Source organism: Mauremys reevesii, linkage group 25, assembly GCF_016161935.1.
Source record: "Mauremys reevesii isolate NIE-2019 linkage group 25, ASM1616193v1, whole genome shotgun sequence".
Taxonomy (NCBI): Eukaryota; Metazoa; Chordata; order Testudines; family Geoemydidae; genus Mauremys; species Mauremys reevesii.
The window spans coordinates 1,843,784-1,864,417 of NC_052647.1; the positions used below are offsets into that span (position 1 = coordinate 1,843,784).

Here is a 20,634-nt window from a genome sequence, read left to right on the forward strand (position 1 = left end):
GCCAGCTTTTGGTTACTACCATCCTAGGCCAGAGCAAACCAGCAGCTGATCCCTGAGCTCTCGACAGGGTTTGTGGCTGCAGGTGAAAGTCCACAGAAAGGACGCCACTGGCTTGTTTTGTGATCTCTGACGTTTCTAATCAACAATGAATCAGGTTCACTCCCTAGCTGGCTGTTTTCCCACAGGCCAAAAATAAGTCTGACGCACAAGCCCTTTCCAATCCCCCAATTCCTCCATCAATCACTCACGGCGAGCTGGGGAGAATGGCACAGGATTGATTTCCCTCGTGTCTGGCCTTGGGACTCCAGAATTGCATGGAGCAAGGGCTCAAAAGCATGGAAAGCCTGAACCACTCGGAGAGAAAAGACCCGGGAGGCACTGGGAACCGGGCAGTGGCTTGTCCCTCGCTAAATTCCCCCAGCTTAACAGATGGGCAGGCAAAGCCCTGCCAAGATTGAGCTGTGCAGATAGGAGTAAATTGCAGTCTTATCCAATATGCCATCGTATTGCTCTCCAAAGGCTCTCGCTTGTTTCTCTTTCCTCGAAAGGAATTTAAATGTCTCTGAAGAGCTCAAACAAGAACTCCCTGGGGAAGGAATTATTGTTTATTGACAGACTCAGCAGCAGCAGCTCCCTGCTACTTTCCCCTGGGCCATAATTAATTAGCTTCTGTGATAGTACAGCAGCGCCTAGAGACCCAAAGGGCAGGGCTGGAAGGGTAAACACCGGGAGACAGCCCCTCCCCAAAGACCTTACAGGGAAGAAAACAGACAAAGGGGCAGAGGCAGGTGAAGTGACTTGTCCAAGGTCACACATGAGGTCAGTAGCAGAGCCAGGATTAGACTACAGCTCTTCCCAAATCCTACCCTGGGGCATTACCCCCCAGCCTATGCCAGAGTCTCCCGCCAGCCGTTACCCCGTTCAGGGGGGAACTGGCTGCCCAGCCAGCCCAGCTGGACTCATTTGGATTTTAAATGAAGCCACCACCCACTTTGCACTGCCCAGAAGAGTCCCTTCCCCCGCCAGAGCGACTGGACTGCTCCATGCGCTGGGCCATAAGCCTCACTCCGGCTCAACCAGCAATTAGCTCCGGGCAGTGCCATGGCCTGGGCTAGGCAGCAGCTCAGACTACATAGTCACAGGCTCCCTTCTGACCGAACACTGACTCTGTGACGCAGAAGCTGAGCCGCCTGGACCTGCCAGATTGGTGCTGATGTCATTGAGAGTTTAACTGCAGCGAGATCGGGCCCTCCTGTGTCTTGGGAGCTGAGAGAGTCACAGGCTCAAACGTACTTCAAACTCCTTGGTTCATTGACAGGCTGTCACAAGGAGACTCGTAGACTTTAAGGCCAAAAGGGACCATCGTGATCATCTAGTCTGACCTCCTGCACATTGCAGGCCACAGAATCTCACCCCTCGACTCCTGGAATAGGCCCCTAACCTCTGGCTGAGTTACTGATGTCCTCAAATCAGGATGTAACGACTTCAGGTTACAGAGAATCCACCATTTACACTAGTTTACACCTGCAAATGACCCGTGCCTCATGCTGCAGAGGAAGACGAAACCCCCCCACGGCCTCTGCCAATCTGACTCGAGGGGAAATTCCTTCCTGGCCCAAGATATGGTGATCGTAGGCCCTGAGCATGTAGGCAAGACCCAGAGTCCGCCCCAGCTAGTGTCCCATCACTGGCCATTGGAGATATTTGCTGCTAGCTGTCACAGACTGGCAGTCCCATTATCCCGTATCCGCCAGAAATGTATCTGATGAGAGATAACAGCATCAAGCTCTGGGCTGGCATCAAACACCAGGACCCAGCCGTCCCACTCAGCTGTACCCTTCACTGCTCAGCCCCCACCGGGCTCCTCTGAAGCCAATCAAGGGTTAGGGGTGCCAGGACCCAGCCTCATGCCTGCAGGGCATTTTGCAGGTGTGAAAGTGAGGGTACAAAAGGGGTAGGCAGACCGCATCTGTGCTGAAGGTACTCTCCCCTCCCCCCCCAGCACAAACCCCTCCCCCCCCAGCTCTGATTTTGAGGGACGCTGAGCAGCTAAAACACCAGGTAAAACCAATACGAGCAGTGGATGCTCAGCACCTTCAGGGGCCTTGAGTTGGAACCCACAAACAGTGCCCCCCACCCAAGTCATTCTTCTGAATGTGCCTGGCAGCTCTAACCCGCCCCGGCTGCAGGCCACTGAGATGGGACTCACCCTGGGCTGGCCATGAGAGCTCGATTTGATGTCCTCAGCTCTCACTGACCTTCAGCCCCTGTCTGCCTCTAGCATCCCAAAGCACTTTGCACATGTCAATGAACACCCACAGCCGGTCAGATCACCCCCCTTTTACAGAAGGGAAAAAACAGGGGCCAAGAGAAGGGACTTGCCCAACTCCCACAGTAGGATCAGGAATAGAACCCAGGAGTCCTGACTGTCAGGCCCCCAGCTCTAACCAATAGTCCACACTGTGTTCCTCAAAATAGAAGCCCAGAGTCCTGCCTCCCAGACTGCTGCTCTACCCTGGGCCCACACTCCCTTCAGCGCTCAGAGTAGATCCCAGGAGTCCTGACCCCAAGTCACCTTTGGTTAATGACAAAACCCCATGGAGCCCTCAGGCACATGCACACCCCGTGTGGACGGGTTGGAACTGTTCTCAGTTAAAATCTCAGCTAGCAGAACTCACTGATAAGATTCACGTTCTCACCAGCAATGGCCAGATTTCCAGAGCAGCTGAGCTCCACAGCTCCCACTGGCAGCAAGAGGGAGGGGGCTCTAGTGTGCTCAGTGATTCTCCTAATGCGCAGGTACGGCGGGGATGGGTTCCCCATTGCTCGCTGCTGGGTGCCAGGCGGGAGAAGGGAACCAGCTAGCATGTCACCAAGCAGGGAGGTGGCTTGACTGGAACACAGGTGACTGTGTCCATCCACATCCCATTGGATGCTCCCTGCCGCAGGGACAGCCACTTACTGGGGCTGCCGCCCTTCCCCCAATGCCAGCTGCCTCCAATGCCACACACCTGGGAGCGGGAGGCCCCTCGGAGCCCCGAATCCAAGGTCTGTGTGAGATGAATCAGGCAGGTCCCGCCAGCCTTCCCCTCTCACATCCCTGTGCTGTGATTGCTGTGGGGTGACTTCACGCTTGCTAAGCACCTGGTGGTGCCTAGGAGGGGGCCAATGATGACCCACCTTGTGGGACCCAGGCGGTATTTGCTGTGGTCACTGTGGGTGAGGCTCTCTGGCCGGTGCTAGGCAGGAGCTCAGATTGGGTGATCAGAATGATCCCTTCTGGCCTTAACAGCTGGAAATTACCTGCTTTCAGGCAGGACATTGGAGTAGCTGAATCTCTGGTCATTCCCATGTACCTGGGCTGGACCATTTGGAGGATAAACAAACTGTTTCAGGCATGGCCCACCTAGCAGTGAGAGGCAGCTCCGAATTCACTGAGCACATCATAACCCACATCCTGCGAGCTCCAGTTCGGCTGGAGAGAACCATTCAGTTCACCCTCGGGCGCAGTACTCTCAGCATGCCCTCAGGGGCAGTACTCCCAGCATGCCCTCGGGCGCAGTACTCCCAGCATGCCCTCGGGCGCAGTACTCCCAGCATGCCCTCGGGCGCAGTACTCCCAGCATGCCCTCGGGCGCAGTACTCCCAGCATGCCCTCGGGCGCAGTACTCCCAGCATGCCCTCGGGCGCAGTACTCCCAGCATGCCCTCAGGGGCAGTACTCCCAGCATGCCCTCGGGCGCAGTACTCCCAGCATGCCCTCAGGGGCAGTACTCTCAGCATGCCCTCGGGCGCAGTACTCCCAGCATGCCCTCAGGGGCAGTACTCCCAGCATGCCCTCGGGCGCAGTACTCCACTATGCCCTCGGGCGCAGTACTCCCAGCATGCCCTCAGGGGCAGTACTCCCAGCATGCCCTCGGGCGCAGTACTCTCAGCATGCCCTCAGGGGCAGTACTCTCAGCATGCCCTCAGGGGCAGTACTCTCAGCATGCCCTCGGGCGCAGTACTCCCAGCATGCCTCGGGGGCAGTACTCCAGTATGTCCTCGGGTGCAGTACTCCAGTATGCCCTCGGGCGCAGTACTCCCAGCATGCCCTCAGGGGCAGTACTCCCAGCATGCCCTCGGGCACAGTACTCCCAGCATGCCCTCGGGCGCAGTACTCCCAGCATGCCTCGGGGGCAGTACACCTGGCGCACAAGCCCGCTGCGTGGAATGAGACCCGCCCGCAGCCTCTCACCAGCAGGAACTCCTTGAGGTGTGTCTCGATGTTCTTGCTGTGGATGATGAAGAGTGCAGCAGACACGTGGATAATGGCTTTGGCCAGGCAGTGGATATTGTTGCTGTAACCTGCAGGGAGAAGGAGACAGGGGGCTTGGTACTCACAGCGCACTGAACTGCGGCTGGGCAGAGAGGCTGTGCTTGTCTCCTTACAGCACCCCCAGTCCCCTGCGTGATCAACAGCGCGCCGGGTGCTGCACTGCTACAAAGACACCACCCCTGCCTCTAAGGGCCGGATCCTGGGAGCACTTATACATGTGCATCTCAACCTCACTGAAGACACTGGGGTGACTCCAGTGCTTACGGTCTGAGGAGGTATTGGCAGCAGAGCTAGGGAAGTATTAATGCCATTGACATGGCACTCGGGAGACCACCTCCGGAATACCGGGTGCAGCTGTGGCCACCCTCGCTGATGGGAACGAGGCGCAGAGAAGGGCTGCTAGGATGGCCAGGGATGGTGAGCTGATCTTACAGGGGAGACTGGCTCAGCCTATCAAGCGAGGCGGAGGGAGGGGGCCGCTCTCTGCAAACCCTTTGGGGGGAAATGCCAGAGGGGGGAAGAGCTGTTGACACCAAAGGACAAGGCTGGCACAGGAACCCCTGGGGTCGGGGATAAACTGGCCAGGGATAAACGGAGGCTGGAAATGAGAAGCGGGTTTCTAACCATCAGAGGAAGGAGGTTCAGGTTGGAAGATGGAGCTTGAGATGTTTAGGAAGGGGATGCTCTGACGGGGCTGCTGGCAATCGCAGGGGTTGGGACGCGAGGGTCCTTCCAGTCCTGTGTTCCTGGGGCAGGATCAGGGCCTAATGCTGCGAACTCCCCTGCTTGTCACTGATACGACCTGCGCAAGCAGCCCTGTCCCAGCAGGGAGACTTGGGCCTTTTCCTTTGTTGGTTTCTGTACTTTTCTTGACAAATGACTTATAGAAATAATTAAACATGTCAGCTGGGGCAGGTTCCCTTGAAATGTGAGCCAGGCCTGTGTTCAACAGCTCCGGGACCCCACCGAGCCTTTCCACTAATGCTGGTTGAGGTTGAGTGCGGATCAACACGTGAAACAAGGGCCCGTTTCCTGGGAGTGTGTGTTTTGTAACAAGAACTTCCACAAACTGCCCTGCAGCCTGAGCAGCCCCGGGGCCATTCACCCAGGACAGCAGTGTGGTGGCCAGGGACGCCCCCTGCAGGGCAGGATGGGGATCTAGTCATGGAGCAGTGACAACAAAAGCTCAGACGGTGCCACTGGGCCATTTATCGGCTTGTGCGGCAGGTGAACAGATTCCGGTGTTTGGAAAACAGCCCGTTCCGGCCTCTTACCGTCCATCTCGACGCTGTACACGGAGAAGGGGTCGGAGGCGAGGAGCGGCAGAGATACAGCCACGAAGACCAGCAGCAGACAGGCTGACTTGTACTCCTCCTCAGGGGACGAACTGTCTATCAGGCAGAGAGGGAGAAGATGCACAACCAGAGATTTCAGTAATAAGCTCGGTTTACGCTCCCCATTCTTCTCTCCGGCTTGGCTACTCGACAGACTCACAAATATATATATAGAAAATCACCCAGCGGCTGTGACAGGCCAGTAAATTATCTGATAGATGGAGCCAGGTCCCTGCTGCTCCGGAGCTTTGAGTTTTGCTGAACAGAACTGACACTGCTCAGATTCGCTTGAAGCTGCATGTGCACCATGGAAAAAAACTATCAAAGTGGTGGGGGAAGGGAGAGCTCCCTTGGGTGTCCCAGGCTGGTGGGTGACGTGCAGACAGCCGGGGGACCAGAGCCACGGGGATCCTGGCTGTGTCCCTGGAACATCCCTGGATCAGCTGCGGCCCCTGTGACAATGCTACGTGTGTTATTAAGGGGTATGTGTCATCCCTGCCCAAATCTTTATTGGCTTCACTCACTGCATGGAGGCAGCTACTGCAGAGCTACCGACAGGTTCTGCCTCCGGTGCCAGATGCTTCAGGGTAAGGCAATTCCCCCTTACTATGGGCTTCCGCTAATAACAAGCCCTTAATGAAGAGAACCCAAAGGTCACTCTCATCATTCCCATTTTACAGAGGGGAAACTGAGGCACAGGGCAGGGCAGTGACTTGCTCAAGGTCACCTTAACACTTGTCTCGTCAAAGCACTTGGCTAACTAAGCCCTGCTCCTCACTGGGAAGTGTCCTGTTTGGGGTCTGTCAGGTGTGGGGGGTGATATTGTACCGATATAGTCACACTGGCACCAGCCCTAGGGGGGAATCGCTGCACTGGCATAAAGCCCCTTTAAACTGGAGTAACTGCATTCATGCTGGGTGGGGATGTACTGCTTTGACTAGACTGGGAGAGTTAAAACGCTACCACTTTCTAGTGTAGACAGGGCCTACCCCCTCCAGAGCCCCTCCCTTGTGGAAGCTGAGTATTGCTCCAGACACAAACGTCTCTAGTGCATGTGTGTGTGAGCTGGGACAGAAGTGTACGTCACGATTCACAATCACATGTTAAAACACGACTGAATGTGCGAGTGCAGCCAGAACCCAGGGCGGTGTCAGCGCTGGGAGACTGGGCTAGAGGGACCCTGCTGTGACCTGGCCTGGCAGCTCCCAGCCTGGCTCTTACCTGTCTTCAGGTTGGAAAGTGCAGTCACCAGGGCTGGGTCAATGTCACATGGGATCCCGGCAGCCGTGGCCAGCTCAAAGATGCTCAAGGTGACCTGGGGGAAAGGCCAGGAGAAGGGAGGGTGTCAGCAAGGCTGGAGAGCTCCCAGGCTCCCTCGCTTCCACTCCATGTAATGAACCAGCTGCATGTTTATGGGGAAAACGTGGCAGCTGCTGTGAGTGCCTGGTCAGCAGGCCGCGGGCAGCTATCAGCCAGGGAGAAACAAGCCTCTTCTGCCACATATTGGCACAGCCTCCTGCAACAGGCCAGCAGGGGCCACAGACAGACCTGTTGTTCCCCTGGGAGCATCTCCCTTCCATGCAGAGGAGCTGGGGGCCCAGAGCCCACTGGGATGTGGACACTGGAATGTGTGAGGCACCAGAAGGTGCAGCAAATGGAGCCTGGTGGGGATCAGAAACCCTGTTGCAGGAGGCTGTGGGGCAGCAGTCGGGACGTGCTCCCTGGAAACATGCAGAGCACAGTGGACAGGAGCAGCAAGCTGGGACCAGCTGCTGAGAGCACTGCTCTCTGGGGTGTCCCGCAGCACAGCGGGGAATTACTGGACCCAAACTGTGGCAGAAGTGGCTTGATATTAGCCCCTGCTACAAGCCCCTAGTTTAGACATGATTTACACCAGTGCAGCTGGCTGGACGGCTGAGTCACAAAGGGCTGCCCCTCAAGTATGGACGTAGGGTTTCAAACAGGAGTGTAGCTCCCCCATCGCCCCGCCTGTGCCACCACACTGCTAATTTTAGTGCCCTAGCTCATGGAAAGCTAGCGCATGTAGATATCCCTGAGCTGGGAATTACGCTTCGCCGCGGCCGTGCAGAGACCCCGAGGAGTGGATTAAAGCTAAGGTACTTGAGACAGGCGCCTGCCCCGGCCTGATCGTGCCGTGCCCTGTGTCCAGCCTGGAGCCTGCACCCGGCCTGATCGCGCTGTGCCCTGTGTCCAGCCTGGAGCCTGCACCCGGCCTGACCGCGCCGTGCCCTGTGTCCAGCTGGGAACCCGTGCCTGGTCTGACCGCGCTGTGCCCTGTGTCCAGCCTGGAGCTTGTGCCCGGCCTGACTGTGCCATGCCCTGTGTCCAGCCGGGAACCCGTCCCTGGTCTGACTGTGCCATGCCCTGTGTCCAGCCTGGAGCCTGCACCCGGCCTGACCGCGCCGTGCCCTGTGTCCAGCCGGGAACCTGCGCCTGGTCTGACCGCGCCGTGCCCTGTGTCCAGCCGGGAACCTGCGCCTGGTCTGACCGTGCCATGCCCTGTGTCCAGCCTGGAGCCTGCGCCCGGCCTGACAACGCTGTGCCCTGTGTCCAGCCGGGAACCCGTGCCTGGTCTGACTGTGCCGTGCCCTGTGCCTGGCCAGGAGCCTGCACCTGGTCTGACTGTGCCGTGCCTAGCTAGTCTGTGTTGCATTTACACAGACTCTGCCATTGGAAGAAGCTGCTGTGAAACAGCCCTGGGATCTCCACAGGAAGGCGCATCTCATCACAGGTGAGTGCCACTGTGGAGGAGGGGTGCATCAGCGAGCAGGTCGTTCCCCCACCTCCATCAAGTCCCGCGGCAGAGAAGTCCCATCCTCGTCACAGCATCAGTGTGACACAGACCGATCCAGGCAGGTATGTCACCCCGATGTCCAACCATCTGCTCAATATCTCCCCAAGGGGGGTTGTGTGTGGTCTCTGCCAAAAGCTAGGAACCAGCAGAGGGCCGTGGCTATGGCCAGATGTTTGTACAGGAAACAGTTTGCGAGAGATGCAAAATGTTGACTCTTAGGTTGCAAAACTGCTGCAGTGAAACCTGCCACCTGAGGTGAGGGGGTGTCACGGGGCTAACACCATCCACGCTGAGAGCACTGGACAGCCATGCAGACAGCCCTTGGCTCAGTGGCTCTGCGAGGTGAAGACATCAGCATTTACAAAACCCAACCAACCCAGGAGAATGTTCTGGGCAGAGAGACAATCGGAAGAGCCTGGAAGTGTACGAGAGCAGCCAAAATGGCACAAGGTGTTATCCACTGCCCAGGAGAAACTGCCAGCGGGCGGGTAAGGTGGAACCCAGCTCTCTGGACTGGACGAGCGCCGCAAGGGAGAGAGAGACCGTATTAGGACGTCGCTCGTTAAGACACACTGGCTGTGGATTGCATTCCATGGTTTCTTTTAGCTGTAACCTTGTTTCCAAATCCTTGGACTTGCTTTTAGCTGAATCTGTCTCAAGCTGTTAAATACACTTCCATTTGCTTTTACTAGACCCCCGTCTAAGTGCCTTGTGCTACCCAGAGTATTGAACTGAGGTGAGACCTGCGCCCTGGGCCCTGTTTCCACGGAGACAGCGGCCCAGTGTGCGCTGCGGGTGTCTGGAGGACAAGCGACTGGGCACCCAAGTGTAACAAGGTGGGGTGTCAGCTGCCAGCCGTGGAGGGAAAGAGCAAGGTGTTGCCAGCAGCTGGTGGCTGGGGACCATTTCTGCTCGTGGGCGCAGACAGGGCTTTCTCCGCTGAGCAGGTTAGTGATTCCCCTCGGACACCTCAGGTAACCCCCAAGTGTCACAATTAGCTGGCCCCCGAGCCCCACAGAGACCCCTTTATTCCCCAGGAGGGCAAGGGCTGAGGCTGGGGGATAAGAGCCTTAGCACTGAGCATCTTAAGCCCATATTGTGTTTGCCGCTGGATGGCGCCGCCCTCCCTGGCACTCTGACCCAACAGTGCCCTGAACGCCCCCCATGGGCAGCTCCAAGCTCTTGGGATTGTGCTTGGGGAGCAGAGTGATCGAATCCACAGCCCCAAGCGGGGAGCCAGGCTGGCTGCTCCAACGGCCACCAAGCTCTGTGACTCTAGAGAGAGGATTTGGGGCTGGACAGACAGTGACGTTAGGAGCTCAGGGGCTGTCCCCGGGTCTGGAGAGAGCACCAGGATATAGCTCCCTATAGGGACTGCCAGAGCGGATCAGACCTGGGCCTCCAGCAGGGGCACCAGCTGCTTCAGGAGAAAGTACGGGGAACCCCTGGGGGAGATCAGGGCATAACCTGCTCATAGGGCACGGATGGGCAAACTTTTTGGCCCAAAGGCCACATCTGGGAATAGAAATTGTATGGCGGGCCATGAATGCTCACAAAATTGAGGTGGGGGTGTGGGAGGGGGTGAGGGCTGTGGTTGGGGGTGCAGGCTCTGGGATGGGGCCAGAAATGAAGAGTTCAGGGTGCGGGAGGGGGCTCCAGGCTGGGGCGGGAGTCGAGGGGCTGTGGTGGGTCGGGGCTCCGGCTGGGGGTGCGGGCTCTGGGGTGGGGCTAGGGATCAGGAGTTTGGGATATAGGAGGGTGTTCCAGGCTGGGAACAGAGGGCTTCAGAGGGCAGGAGGGGGATCAGGGCTGGGGCAGGGGGGTTGTGTGCGGGACAGGGTGCAGGCTGCAGCTGGGGGTGGAGGCTCTGGCGTGGGGCTGGGGATGAGGGGTTTAGGGTTCAGGAGGATGCTCCAGGCTGGAATTGAAGAGTTCTGAGGGCAGGAGGGGGATCAGGGCTGGGGCAGGGGTTTGGGGCTTGGGGAGAGGCTCAGGGGTGCAGGCTCCGGGCGGTGCTTACCTCAAGTGGCTCCCAGAATCAGAGGCAAGTCCCTTCTCTGGCTCTTATGCAGAAGCACAGCCAGGCAGATCTGCATGCTCCCTCATCTGCAGGCACCACCCCTGCAGCTCCCATTGGCTGCAGTTCCCAGCCAATGGGAGCTGTGGGGGCGGCACTTGGGGTGGAGGCAACATGCAGAGCGGAGCCCCATGGTTGCCCCTACATGTAGGAGCTGGAGCGGGGCCATGCCGCTGCTTCCGGGAGCCATGTGGAGCGGCCCCCGACCCTGCTCCACGGCTGGAGCACCAGAGCAAGGCAAGCCCCAGACCCCACTCCCCAGCGGGAGCTCGAGGGCCGGATTAAAACGGCTGGCGGGCTGGATCTGGCCCACAGGCTGTAGTTTGCCCACCCCTGTCATAAGGGCAATGCCTTTAAGACCCTGTTGTTGGTTGTTTTATGCAGGGAGGCTGATAGCCCTTGCACACCTACATGGCCACTCTGTGCAGTGGGACATGTTCTCACTATCCATACAAATACGTGCTCCTTGCTGGAACCCTGCTGAATTCTTGGGCTCATTGACACCCTGTGGCAGGGAGTTCCACAGGCTAAATGTGCAGTACATATAAGACTATTGCCTGGCTCAGTTTAAATGTGTTTCAGTTTTGTCCAGTGCCACCTCGTTCTGATGTTGACGCCCATGCATGGCTCTTGTAACCGTGGCTCTTGTATTCCTCTTTCCAAGCAGCTCCCCTCTCTTCTAATGTCTTCTACAGCATCCTTTGCACTGAGAGGTCTCCTGCCTGGGCCACTGGCACACAGGATCCTGCCCTGGCTGCAGCCCTGCTCTGGGCAGCTCCTGGTTGGTCAGCACTCTGAGCTCTCTGTGGGTAGGCAGGGTTGCCCAAGGCAACGGGGCACAACCCGGGGATCTGCTCAGCACTGTCACAGGAGCTCTGCGCCCCGTGGCAGGAGCTTTCTCTCAGCGCTGGGTCTAAAGACTGCTTGCACTGTGGCCACCACTCTCCCCCCGGCACGGTCTCGGAGCACTACCTTGGCACTTTGCCAGCTCCTGCCACTAGCAGCGTTCCCATTCCTTCCCTCCAGTCTGGAGGGTGAGCAGCTGGTGGCTTTGTAATGGACCAGCTCCGCTGGGGCTGTTTGACTGCCCAGTCCTCAGTGCTTGACTGTCTGGGGGCTGCTGCAATTACTGCACCTACAAAGTTACCCTAAGCTCAGTGAGTTCATAAGATGTTACAATACCCACAGAAATAGGTCCAGGTGTTTATAACAATGAACATGGCAACAGAACACAAACAAACCAGTGCTCGGTGTAAATCAAGGACTGTGGGGGGATCGGACTTGGTGAACAAGCAAATGTGGGAGCAAAGATTGCCATGCCAAGCCTGGCCTTACGGAAATGGATTTTGCTGGTGGACAAAATAATGAGGATAAAACATATCACCAACTTGTACTCCTTTTGGGGGCTCTTAAAAAGAGACTTTGAAAAAAAAGAATAATCTTCCCCCAGCTCCTCCCCTGCCTGCAGCTCTGCAACTCAGCTAAGGCTCTTCCTTGGGGGAAGGCCAGCTGGCCCTGCTTGTTTCTACCTGTGAGTGCTGAAAGTCATCCCATTATCCTGGCATCCAGCCCTCAGCCCGCAAGCGGGGATAGCTAATTACCAGCACCGCAAAGGCATGTAAGTTCCTGCATTGTATTCCCTTCCCTTCTTGGGTTATTTTCTGCCTCACAGTGTCTCTCCTATCCTAGCTCACTCTCTTGGCTTTTCTTTGAATCTGAAGTCAACTCTACTGCATTCATCCAAACTTGCCTTGCCTAAGGAGCAAGGATCCAACCCGATGACAGTCCTGACCAGATTGTAACTAACCAGGCTCCAAGCAGTAGGTGTCATGGTCGACTTGCCAGCCAAGCCACCCACTTGTAACTAACCAGCAGTCCAGTGTTCCAAAAATATCAGCAAAAGCTGCATTTCATCCATCTTTTTTAACCCGTTTCTCCTCCACCTTGGGTCTGCCTGTTAGAACAGGCCACACTAAGTTCCCCTCACGTCCAGCCTGCAAGTAAAATTAACCTTTCCCTTTTTATTGAAGAAAGATTGTTCTGAAAATAAGAGACTGATATTTTGACCCCAGAAGGTGAGAGACTGGCAGATCTGACAACATTCGTTTTGCATAATCACTCAACCACAGTTTCAATGGAAACGCTGGCTTTGATTTCTTGTTCTTTCATGTGTTTAATAAGGTTCCAATGTGAATGCATGCTCCTGGGTATGCCAACGCCCGCTGAAGCCAGCTCGTGCTGTTTAATGCTGGACAGCGACGGGGTTTAAAACCCCTTTCACTCTTCGGGCCTTTGAGATCAATATCCGTACAACAGTCAGGGATTAGTGAGGGACAAGGAGCCCTAAGAGCAAGGTGCAGCCTCACAACGTCCCCTAGAGACAGGCTGCGAGGGCCAAGCCTTAGGCCCTGTCACAAGCTGACAGGCTCTTTAAGGGGAGACAAGGCCCAGCCGCCACCTGGACTGATTAGCTGCCTCCCAGCAGAGGCCTGGTCCATATAAAGGGCTCAGCTCAGGGAGAGACTCAAAGGAGCAGGCAGGCTGCTCTGTACAGAAAGACTCACCTTAGCTCCTAGCTGGAGAGCCTGGGAGTGTGGAGCTGCAGAGAGCAGCCCGTGGGAGCTGGCCAGGGCTCCAGGGAGAGCAGCTCTGGGAGTCTGTGCACTGTACGGGTGTGCAGGGGCGGCTCTAGGAATTGCGCCGCCCCAAGCAGGGCAGCACGCCGTGGGGGGCGCTCTGGCAGTCGCCAGTCCCGCGGCTTTGGTGGACCTCCTGCAGACGTGCCTGCGGAGGGTCCGCTGGTCCCGCGGCTCCGGTGGACCTCCCGCAGGCATGCCTGCAGGAGGTCCACCAGCGCCGGCTGCCGCCCTCCCGCAGCACACTGCCCCAAGCACGCGCTTGGCGCGCTGGGGTCTGGAGCCAGCCCTGCGGGTGTGTCTGTGCTGTATCTGGAAGTGAGCCACTCTTCTCACTTCTTCCTGGTGCCTCCAGCATGACCCTGCCTTTCCTGCTGCTTCCCCATTCCCTTACTCAAAAGAAACACACCGAGAACAACAAACCACAGCCTTCTCTTTACCTTGAGCCTCCGGGTATCTACATTAACTGTATATAAGTGCCTGGAGCGTGACCCTTAGCTAACCAGCAAACTGAGTATAGATCCGGCCAACTATGCCACTGTGACGCTCCCCAGCAGTACCCAGATCCTTCACTACCACTTGCTCTTAGCGTGAGAGTCTTGTCTGGGCCTGCTGTGGATCAGCTCTGTGACTCCCCCAGCCTCTGACAGCACAAACCCGGCCTCCCAGGCCTGCCCTGGCCTCACTCTGTCTGTACAGGTCAGCGATAGGCATATACCAGCCCTGAGTCCTCTGAGCATCCCTCTGGAGGGCTCAGCCCTGATCCAGAACAATCACAGAACCCTCCGAGTCTGCTCCCCAAGGAACAGTGCACACCAGCTCAGTGGTCTGAACTCAGGATCACCACTCCGCTTAACACACCGCACTTAGCTACAGCCACAGTGAAAACGAGAACGAGTTTATTATCAGAGACTCCAATGGCAGTAGGTCTGAGGACTGGAAACACAGGATTACACATAAAACTTTCTAGAGCCTCAACTTAACCCACAAGACGGGCTGTCTCCTGCAGCCAAGTTTACCTCCAGGCCTTTTCAACCAGCATGGCTGGGACCCCCCTTCATCAGATCGACCCTGCTGGCAGCTTCTCGTCACCAGAGTCTCTCTGCGTGCCCAGAAATACCAGCGCAGAACTCGGATCTTCTCCTGAAAACAGGCCCCAGTCCCCCACTGTCTACCTCTTCCTGTTCCTTTGCTTCTGAAATCTCTGCGAGCTCTTCATTAGCATTTGACTCACTTCACTAAGAGACTTCTGGTGTGACATACACAATGCACCAGGCCAGGGCGATAGGGTCTCCCACCTCCTGTCTGGAGGAGTTTGTCTCCAAGCATGACTGACCGGCTTTTAACAGTAATGCTTAGAGCACATCATTTTCAGCGTATACCCAGAACTCCTCACATATTTCCTGCACGTACGTCTCGTAATGATTGATGTGTGTGACCGGCTGGAAGCAGACACCTTACGTGGCTTTCTTTGGGGGAACTCAGGGCAACCTTGTCCCTCTGTCCCCCTCTGCCAGCTGGCACCAAGAGGTCCCTGGGTCACAGGGGCGGAGGGCAGGGTGGTATCTTCTCCAGGAAGGGGAGAGTTGTGGACACACTGAGATAATGGTTATTTATCACTTATGTTACAACAGTACCTAGAGGCTCAATCAAGACCAGGGCACCAGGTGCTGCACAGATGAATGCGAATCGCTGCCCCGAGGACTTTGTGGGTTAAGGAGGGACCTAGCAGCAGTAACTGCACACATCAGCTCTGCACTCTATCTGTGGCCAGGCAGCAATGAGGGGCAGCTCTCCACCAGTCTAACAAGCACCAGCTTTCAGTTTCCTATCTGCATCACTGCAGAGCGGGGCACCGGGCGGGATTCAAAGCAGGATGAGCTGCTGGCTTTATGGATCTGCTCAGGGAATGGAGGGTGGAGGGGACTGTAGGGAATCAGGCTAAGGAGGGGGTCTCTCTGAGCTTGTGACAGGATAGCAGGTAGTGAGAAGTCGGGGCTAAGCTGTGCAGGGGGGAGGGGGGAAGGATTTGCCAGGGTGAGGGAAGAGGAGTGGCCAAGGGAGGGGTGCCGTGGCCTGGGCGATGACCCAGGCAGATGGCTTTAGCAGCAGCATTGCTAATGGACGGGGGAGTGTAGGGGAACTGCAGGCATCCAGCCAGAAGGGGCATGTGCTAGCTGCGGCATTAGGCGAGAGTTCTGGCCGGGTGGGCAGAGAAGGAAGGTCACAGCTTGGCAATGCTGCAGCGAGACATGAGATGACACAGGAAACGCTGGTCACACATGGGGGAGGGTGAATGGCATAATCTGAACCTGGCCCACGGCAGCTCTATCTGACAGCATGAGCCTTCTCACCTTGTGTGAGACAACAGCTGGCAGGGAGATGCCTGAAGCTAGTTCTGTCCATGCAACACGTGAGTTACCTGCAGCACCAGCGCAATGGACACCAGAACATCCCAACATCAGCTCTACCTAGGCAACTATCCAGCTCATCATCCTCGTACCGAGCACCCGCTTAATAGCCTCTCCTCCCACCCCCCGTGAGGCGGGAACTCCTAGCCCCGTTCCACACAGAGGCACAGGATGAATTAAGTGTCTTGCATAAGGTCACATACACAGAATCTATGGCTAAACTGGGAATTAGCCCCAGATCTCTCAAATCTTAGTCCAAAGCCTTAACCACACAGCTACCCTCCCCCATCCCCTAGGAAATGGTCATTTCACTGCAACACAATCCCCAGACAAATCGCTTGACAGGTTAAAAACAGAAACTAACAAAGAGGAAAGCGCAGTTGAGCATCCAGGAAAAAGGAGAGGGTGCCTGGAATCTGAACAGCTAAGTGCTGGCTGTGAGCGCCTGTGGAAGAGCCCCGGAGACCGCAGTCGGGTTCTGTGGGCTGTGAGCTCCTATGGAAGAGCCCTGGGGAACACAGTCGGGTTCTATGGGCTGTGAGCTCGTATGGAAGAGCCCCGGAGACCGTGGTCAGGTTCTACGGGCTATGAGCTCCTATGGAAGGGCCCTGGAGACTGGGGTCAGGTTCTATGGGCTGTGAGCGCCTGTGGAAGAGCCCCGGAGACCGCAGTCGGGTTCTACAGGCTATGAGCCCCTATGGAAGGGCCCCGGGAACACGGTCCGGTTCTATGGGCTGTGAGCGCCTGTGGAAGGGCCCCGGAGACCGTGGTCAGGTCTATTGGGATTTCATGTGTGCTCATTGAAAGGGCTCTTCAGAGCCTGTAGGATTTCCTAGATAACAAGGTTCTGTCTCAAGGATTTCAGCTCCATTTCTCTCAAATCCTACATGGTGGATCATTGTCTATTACACCCTACAGGAAAAGCAGCACGTGGGGAGCGAGAGCCCATGCCGCCACTAACAATGAGTAGGACTAGTGACCATCTACATCTCAAGGTCACAAAGGTCACGTGGATGGAAACTAAATGGGCAGAGCTAATGTTAGGGCTCTGTGTTCATTACCCGAGATCCCAGCTCGGTGCCCCAGCGCAGGACCAGTCCTTTGGAACATTCTGCATCTGGTCAAACACTTCTTAGCAACATTAATTAGACCACGGTAATGGGACATGACACACCAAACAAGAGACATCCCTTAAAAACAGGACAGGTGGCCTCCCTGATTAGAACTAATGTTGGGCATTAAAGGTGACCCCGGCAAAGGCAGAGTGCAGCCCTCTGGCCACATGTGGCTGGGAGAGGATTCTAGTCCTTAAAAGATCCCACTGATCCCCCATGTGCTCTGTCCTCGCTGTGGGAAGGAGACAGGCTCCAGCCTATCCCAGAGGCCTCACCAAGAACACAGGGATCTAGGGCCATGGAGGGCTGGTGAGTCTCACCTGCTGGGAACTCTGGGAATCTTTACCTGGAGGACAGCTGCCCTTTATTTGCAATAAGCATGATAATGGTTGAGAGGAGCAATTGACATGCCCCCCAGGGTAGGAGGAGATGCCGATCCTGCCCAGATCCAGGAGAGGTGACACCCCTACCCAGCCCAAGGTACTTAGCCCAGCCAGGCTAACTCCCCAAGGGTGCAGCCCCCGACCCACTATGACAGCTCAGTCAGAGGGGCAGCTGCCCTCAGACTGAGATACCTAGTGGGACTCACGTCTGCTCTGCAGGGCATGACGCTACCCAGCTCTGGCTCCCAGCACTAGGCCATTCATGACCCACCACAGCTATCACAGTCGCTGGCTGACGGAACCTCTCCAAGCCCCCGTGACGTATGGGAGTGTGCCGGAGCGGGAGCCGTCAGTTGTCTCCAGTCCACCAGGGCTTCGAGCCTCTGGATCCCAGCTGTCTGGGGGAAGCAGCGCGAATGGCAGGGCAATAAGTGGAAGTGGGACTCCACCTGCCTAGCGAGGAGGCTGGGACTGGATCCAAAGAGAGGGGGCAGAGCGGAAATGCCCCCCAGAGGTGACAGCCAAGGTAATGCCGGTGCCAGCTGCATCGCTCTTCTGTGCAAGCCTCCCTCTGGTAACCGGCTCGGCTCTAAGGCATCCGGAAACCTGCTGTCACCTTCATGGCAGTTGCTGAGCTGACAGGCTGTCACCGGGTAGGACATGCCAGCAACACTGGAGAGGGCTGTGAATGGCACCGAGAGAGGAAAGGCTTGGCCCAATCAGTGCAGCTCACCAGCCAGCACCTGTCCCAGACACAGGGGCCCGGTTACACTAGGGAAATGGCGCTTTGCTGACACTGGCCGAGTGAGCTGCATTCCGTCCCTCCGTGCAGCAATGCAACTGGGCACTAGGCTGCCCCAGATTTGCCCACGGCCCAGTGTGACCCACAGATCCCCTTCCCAGTAAGAAGGGGAGAGCCTAGCGTGATCTGGCCCTAGGTCCAGCCCTTGGAGGTTCCTCCCCCACCTCCATCTCTGTCAGAGGCAGCCACATGGGCTCTTTCTCCATCTGCATCATGGACCTGAGAGACCTGCCAGGAGCTGGTACCAGAGTGTGGCAGGTAAATCCAGGGCAGTGTGGGGAGCAGGGCTGGAAGTGGGATGGGATGGAGCGGTGCAGCAGTGGTAGGATCCAGAGCTGGTGGGACATGAGTGACTGCCAGTGATCCCACAGCCCTTACTGTTGGGGGGCTGGGTCCCAGGGTCTCAGTCCAGCTTCTAGTGTCCATGGTGGTGGCCTGTGCCCACTATCTGGCCTCCTGACTGGGATCTCAGCCCCCCTGCTGGCTATGAGCAAACCCTAATCCTCAGGGAGGAGGAGACTGATGGGGGCTGGATGGGCTGCGCCCGCTGGGGAGAAGCGGGGGGCGGGGGGGGGTCCAGGCTCCTCAAGGACAGGGCCCTGAATTCACATCACTCAGATGGGCTTGTTCTTTAGACAGGTTAAGGGAGAGATGCAGGCAGCCCAGAGAGAGAGACAGACCTGACACTGAGAGAGGCAGATGGACAGCCATGACACACACACACACAGATGGACGGACAGCTCCCTTCATGTCTCAGGAGCTGAGCTCATGGTATGGAGCAAGATAATGAGCTCGCACCAATCGCTCCTTCCTTTCAGCTGCACCTACAGGAATCTGGGGCCTAGTGCTTGTGCTAGGAGGAGGGAGGCAGGACTCCTGGGTTCCATTCCTGGCTCTGCCACTGACCGACTGGCGACCTTTGGTGAGTCACTTCCCCTCCCTCTGCGCTGCAACTTTCCCCACTGCAACATGGGGATAACAAGGGAGCCCCTCCCTGTGGGGTCATTCGCGTCCCCAAGCACCAGGCCCCTGAAGCCCAGGCGTGTCTGCACTCTGCTGCTGAGCAGCAGGTTGTCCTCGGCAAGCTCAGCTGGAGCTCCACAGCACCAGATGTGCTACGACCCCAGCACGTACATCAGAGAGCTGATCCCCCACGTGTGCTCCAGCACAGCCCCTGCCTGGCAGCTGAGCCAGCTGCAAATTCCAGCATGACACAGACCCCTCGGCAGCTTGGCTTCCTTTGCTCCTGTGTCAAGCCCCAAGTCACACCTGGGTGGGCTGGGTTTTCCTGACCTCAACGTCCAGCTCTCAGCCTCAGCCCCGGCCACGTTATCGCCCCGCGATCTGGTAAGGCTCATTTGACAGCGCTGAGCTGTGATTACTGTCCTTCCACGCCTGCTGGAGGTGAGTAACCCCATTACCATTCTCCTCACCCCTCCATTCTGCCGGGAACCTCCGGTTCTGCTTCCCTGTAATTGCTTTGTGGCTCTGGAGGCATTCGCTCCCTCACTACCGGTGCAAAATGAGTTGCACTCACTCCTTATCTGTGCTGCATTGCTGATAATAAAGCCATTAACTCGGCAATGAAAAATCACCCTGCTTACATCCTCGCTCTCCCTTCCCCATCCACTGGCTTCACTGGGTGTGCAAATACAGGATCGCTTTGTCCACCATGCTAATGCAGCCACCTCTGGGGTTGAACACAGCAGCAACACAACAGGAGAGGACCCCTGGGTGCACAAGGGAATATTGGTGAATATTGGTGATGTTGCTGAAATCAACACCCACCCCAGGGCCAAACCCAAACTAAATACCAACCTAGTTACACATCCATGGGTCCGAAATGGAGAATCAGAACATCCCCGGCCCAGCCTGACATCCTAGCCCAGCGTCTCCCCAAAGATCATGGGACCAGGATAACCCAGGTCCCTCCCATTTCCAGCTTGACTTTGTTTGAAGATCTGGCCCCATGGCGCCACCGCACAGTTCCGACCTGCCCGAAAACCCCAGGTGAGCCCAAAGGGGCCAGCATGGCAGCTTGCCGGACCCATCCCACCCTCTCCGAACACACTCCCACCCGACACTCCCTAGGTGTTTCTCAGGCCTGTCCCCTGGCTGTTCCCCATCAATGGCCCTAGGAAGCACAAGCAGCAAAACAGGACAGCACCTAGATGCATCCATCCCTCCTGCCCGTGTTGGCCAAACTCCTGGGGATCCGCGGTGGTGGCGTCCATCCCCTCCAACATGGATCAGGACACATGGCTGCGTCTCCCAGCCCCGCACACCTGGGTCTTGCTCCCGGCAATGCTCCCTGCCCACTCCCCACCACTGCTTGGACCCCAGCCGAGCGGGCGTTTGCATGCAGTGTGCTGGCAGATTCATGGCCTCTCCCTCTCCAGGTCCCTCAGTCCGGGCTGGACCCTCTGGTTGCTAGAGGCACCGTCTGGGCCTCCCTGCTCTTTCTAGCCAGGTGGCTGCTGACACCGCGCTAGTTCTACTGCAGCAGCCAGTTCCTTCCTCACAGGTTCTCCATGCTCTGGGGAACAGCAGAGGGCCTGGCTCTGGCTGAGGGGAGGAGGGATGGCTGGGGACAGAGCTGCCAATCCCAGCTGCACCTTCCGCACTGCTCCTGCATGCTCATCCCCCGTGATAGTGCCACAAGCCCAGGTCTCAAAGCACTGGGCCAGCCCAGTCCTGCCTGCACAAGGACACTGGGGGTCAATGGAGGACAGGACCCAACCGGC

The 20,634-nt window shown here is 57.1% G+C and overlaps 1 protein-coding gene across 3 annotated transcripts in view; it reads right to left on the reverse strand.

Moving 5' to 3' along the window:
- NCKAP1L (NCK associated protein 1 like) overlaps window positions 1–20,634 on the reverse strand; it is an 80,290-nt gene that overhangs the window by 10,152 nt on the left and 49,504 nt on the right. For all 3 annotated transcript variants that reach the window (XM_039514438.1, XM_039514437.1, XM_039514435.1), the window contains 3 exons: window positions 6,873–6,966; window positions 5,592–5,708; window positions 4,237–4,346 (listed from right to left, as the gene is read on the reverse strand). In XM_039514438.1, coding sequence (XP_039370372.1) covers window positions 4,237–4,346; window positions 5,592–5,708; window positions 6,873–6,966 — 321 coding nt within the window. The remainder of the gene's footprint in view (window positions 1–4,236; window positions 4,347–5,591; window positions 5,709–6,872; window positions 6,967–20,634) is intronic.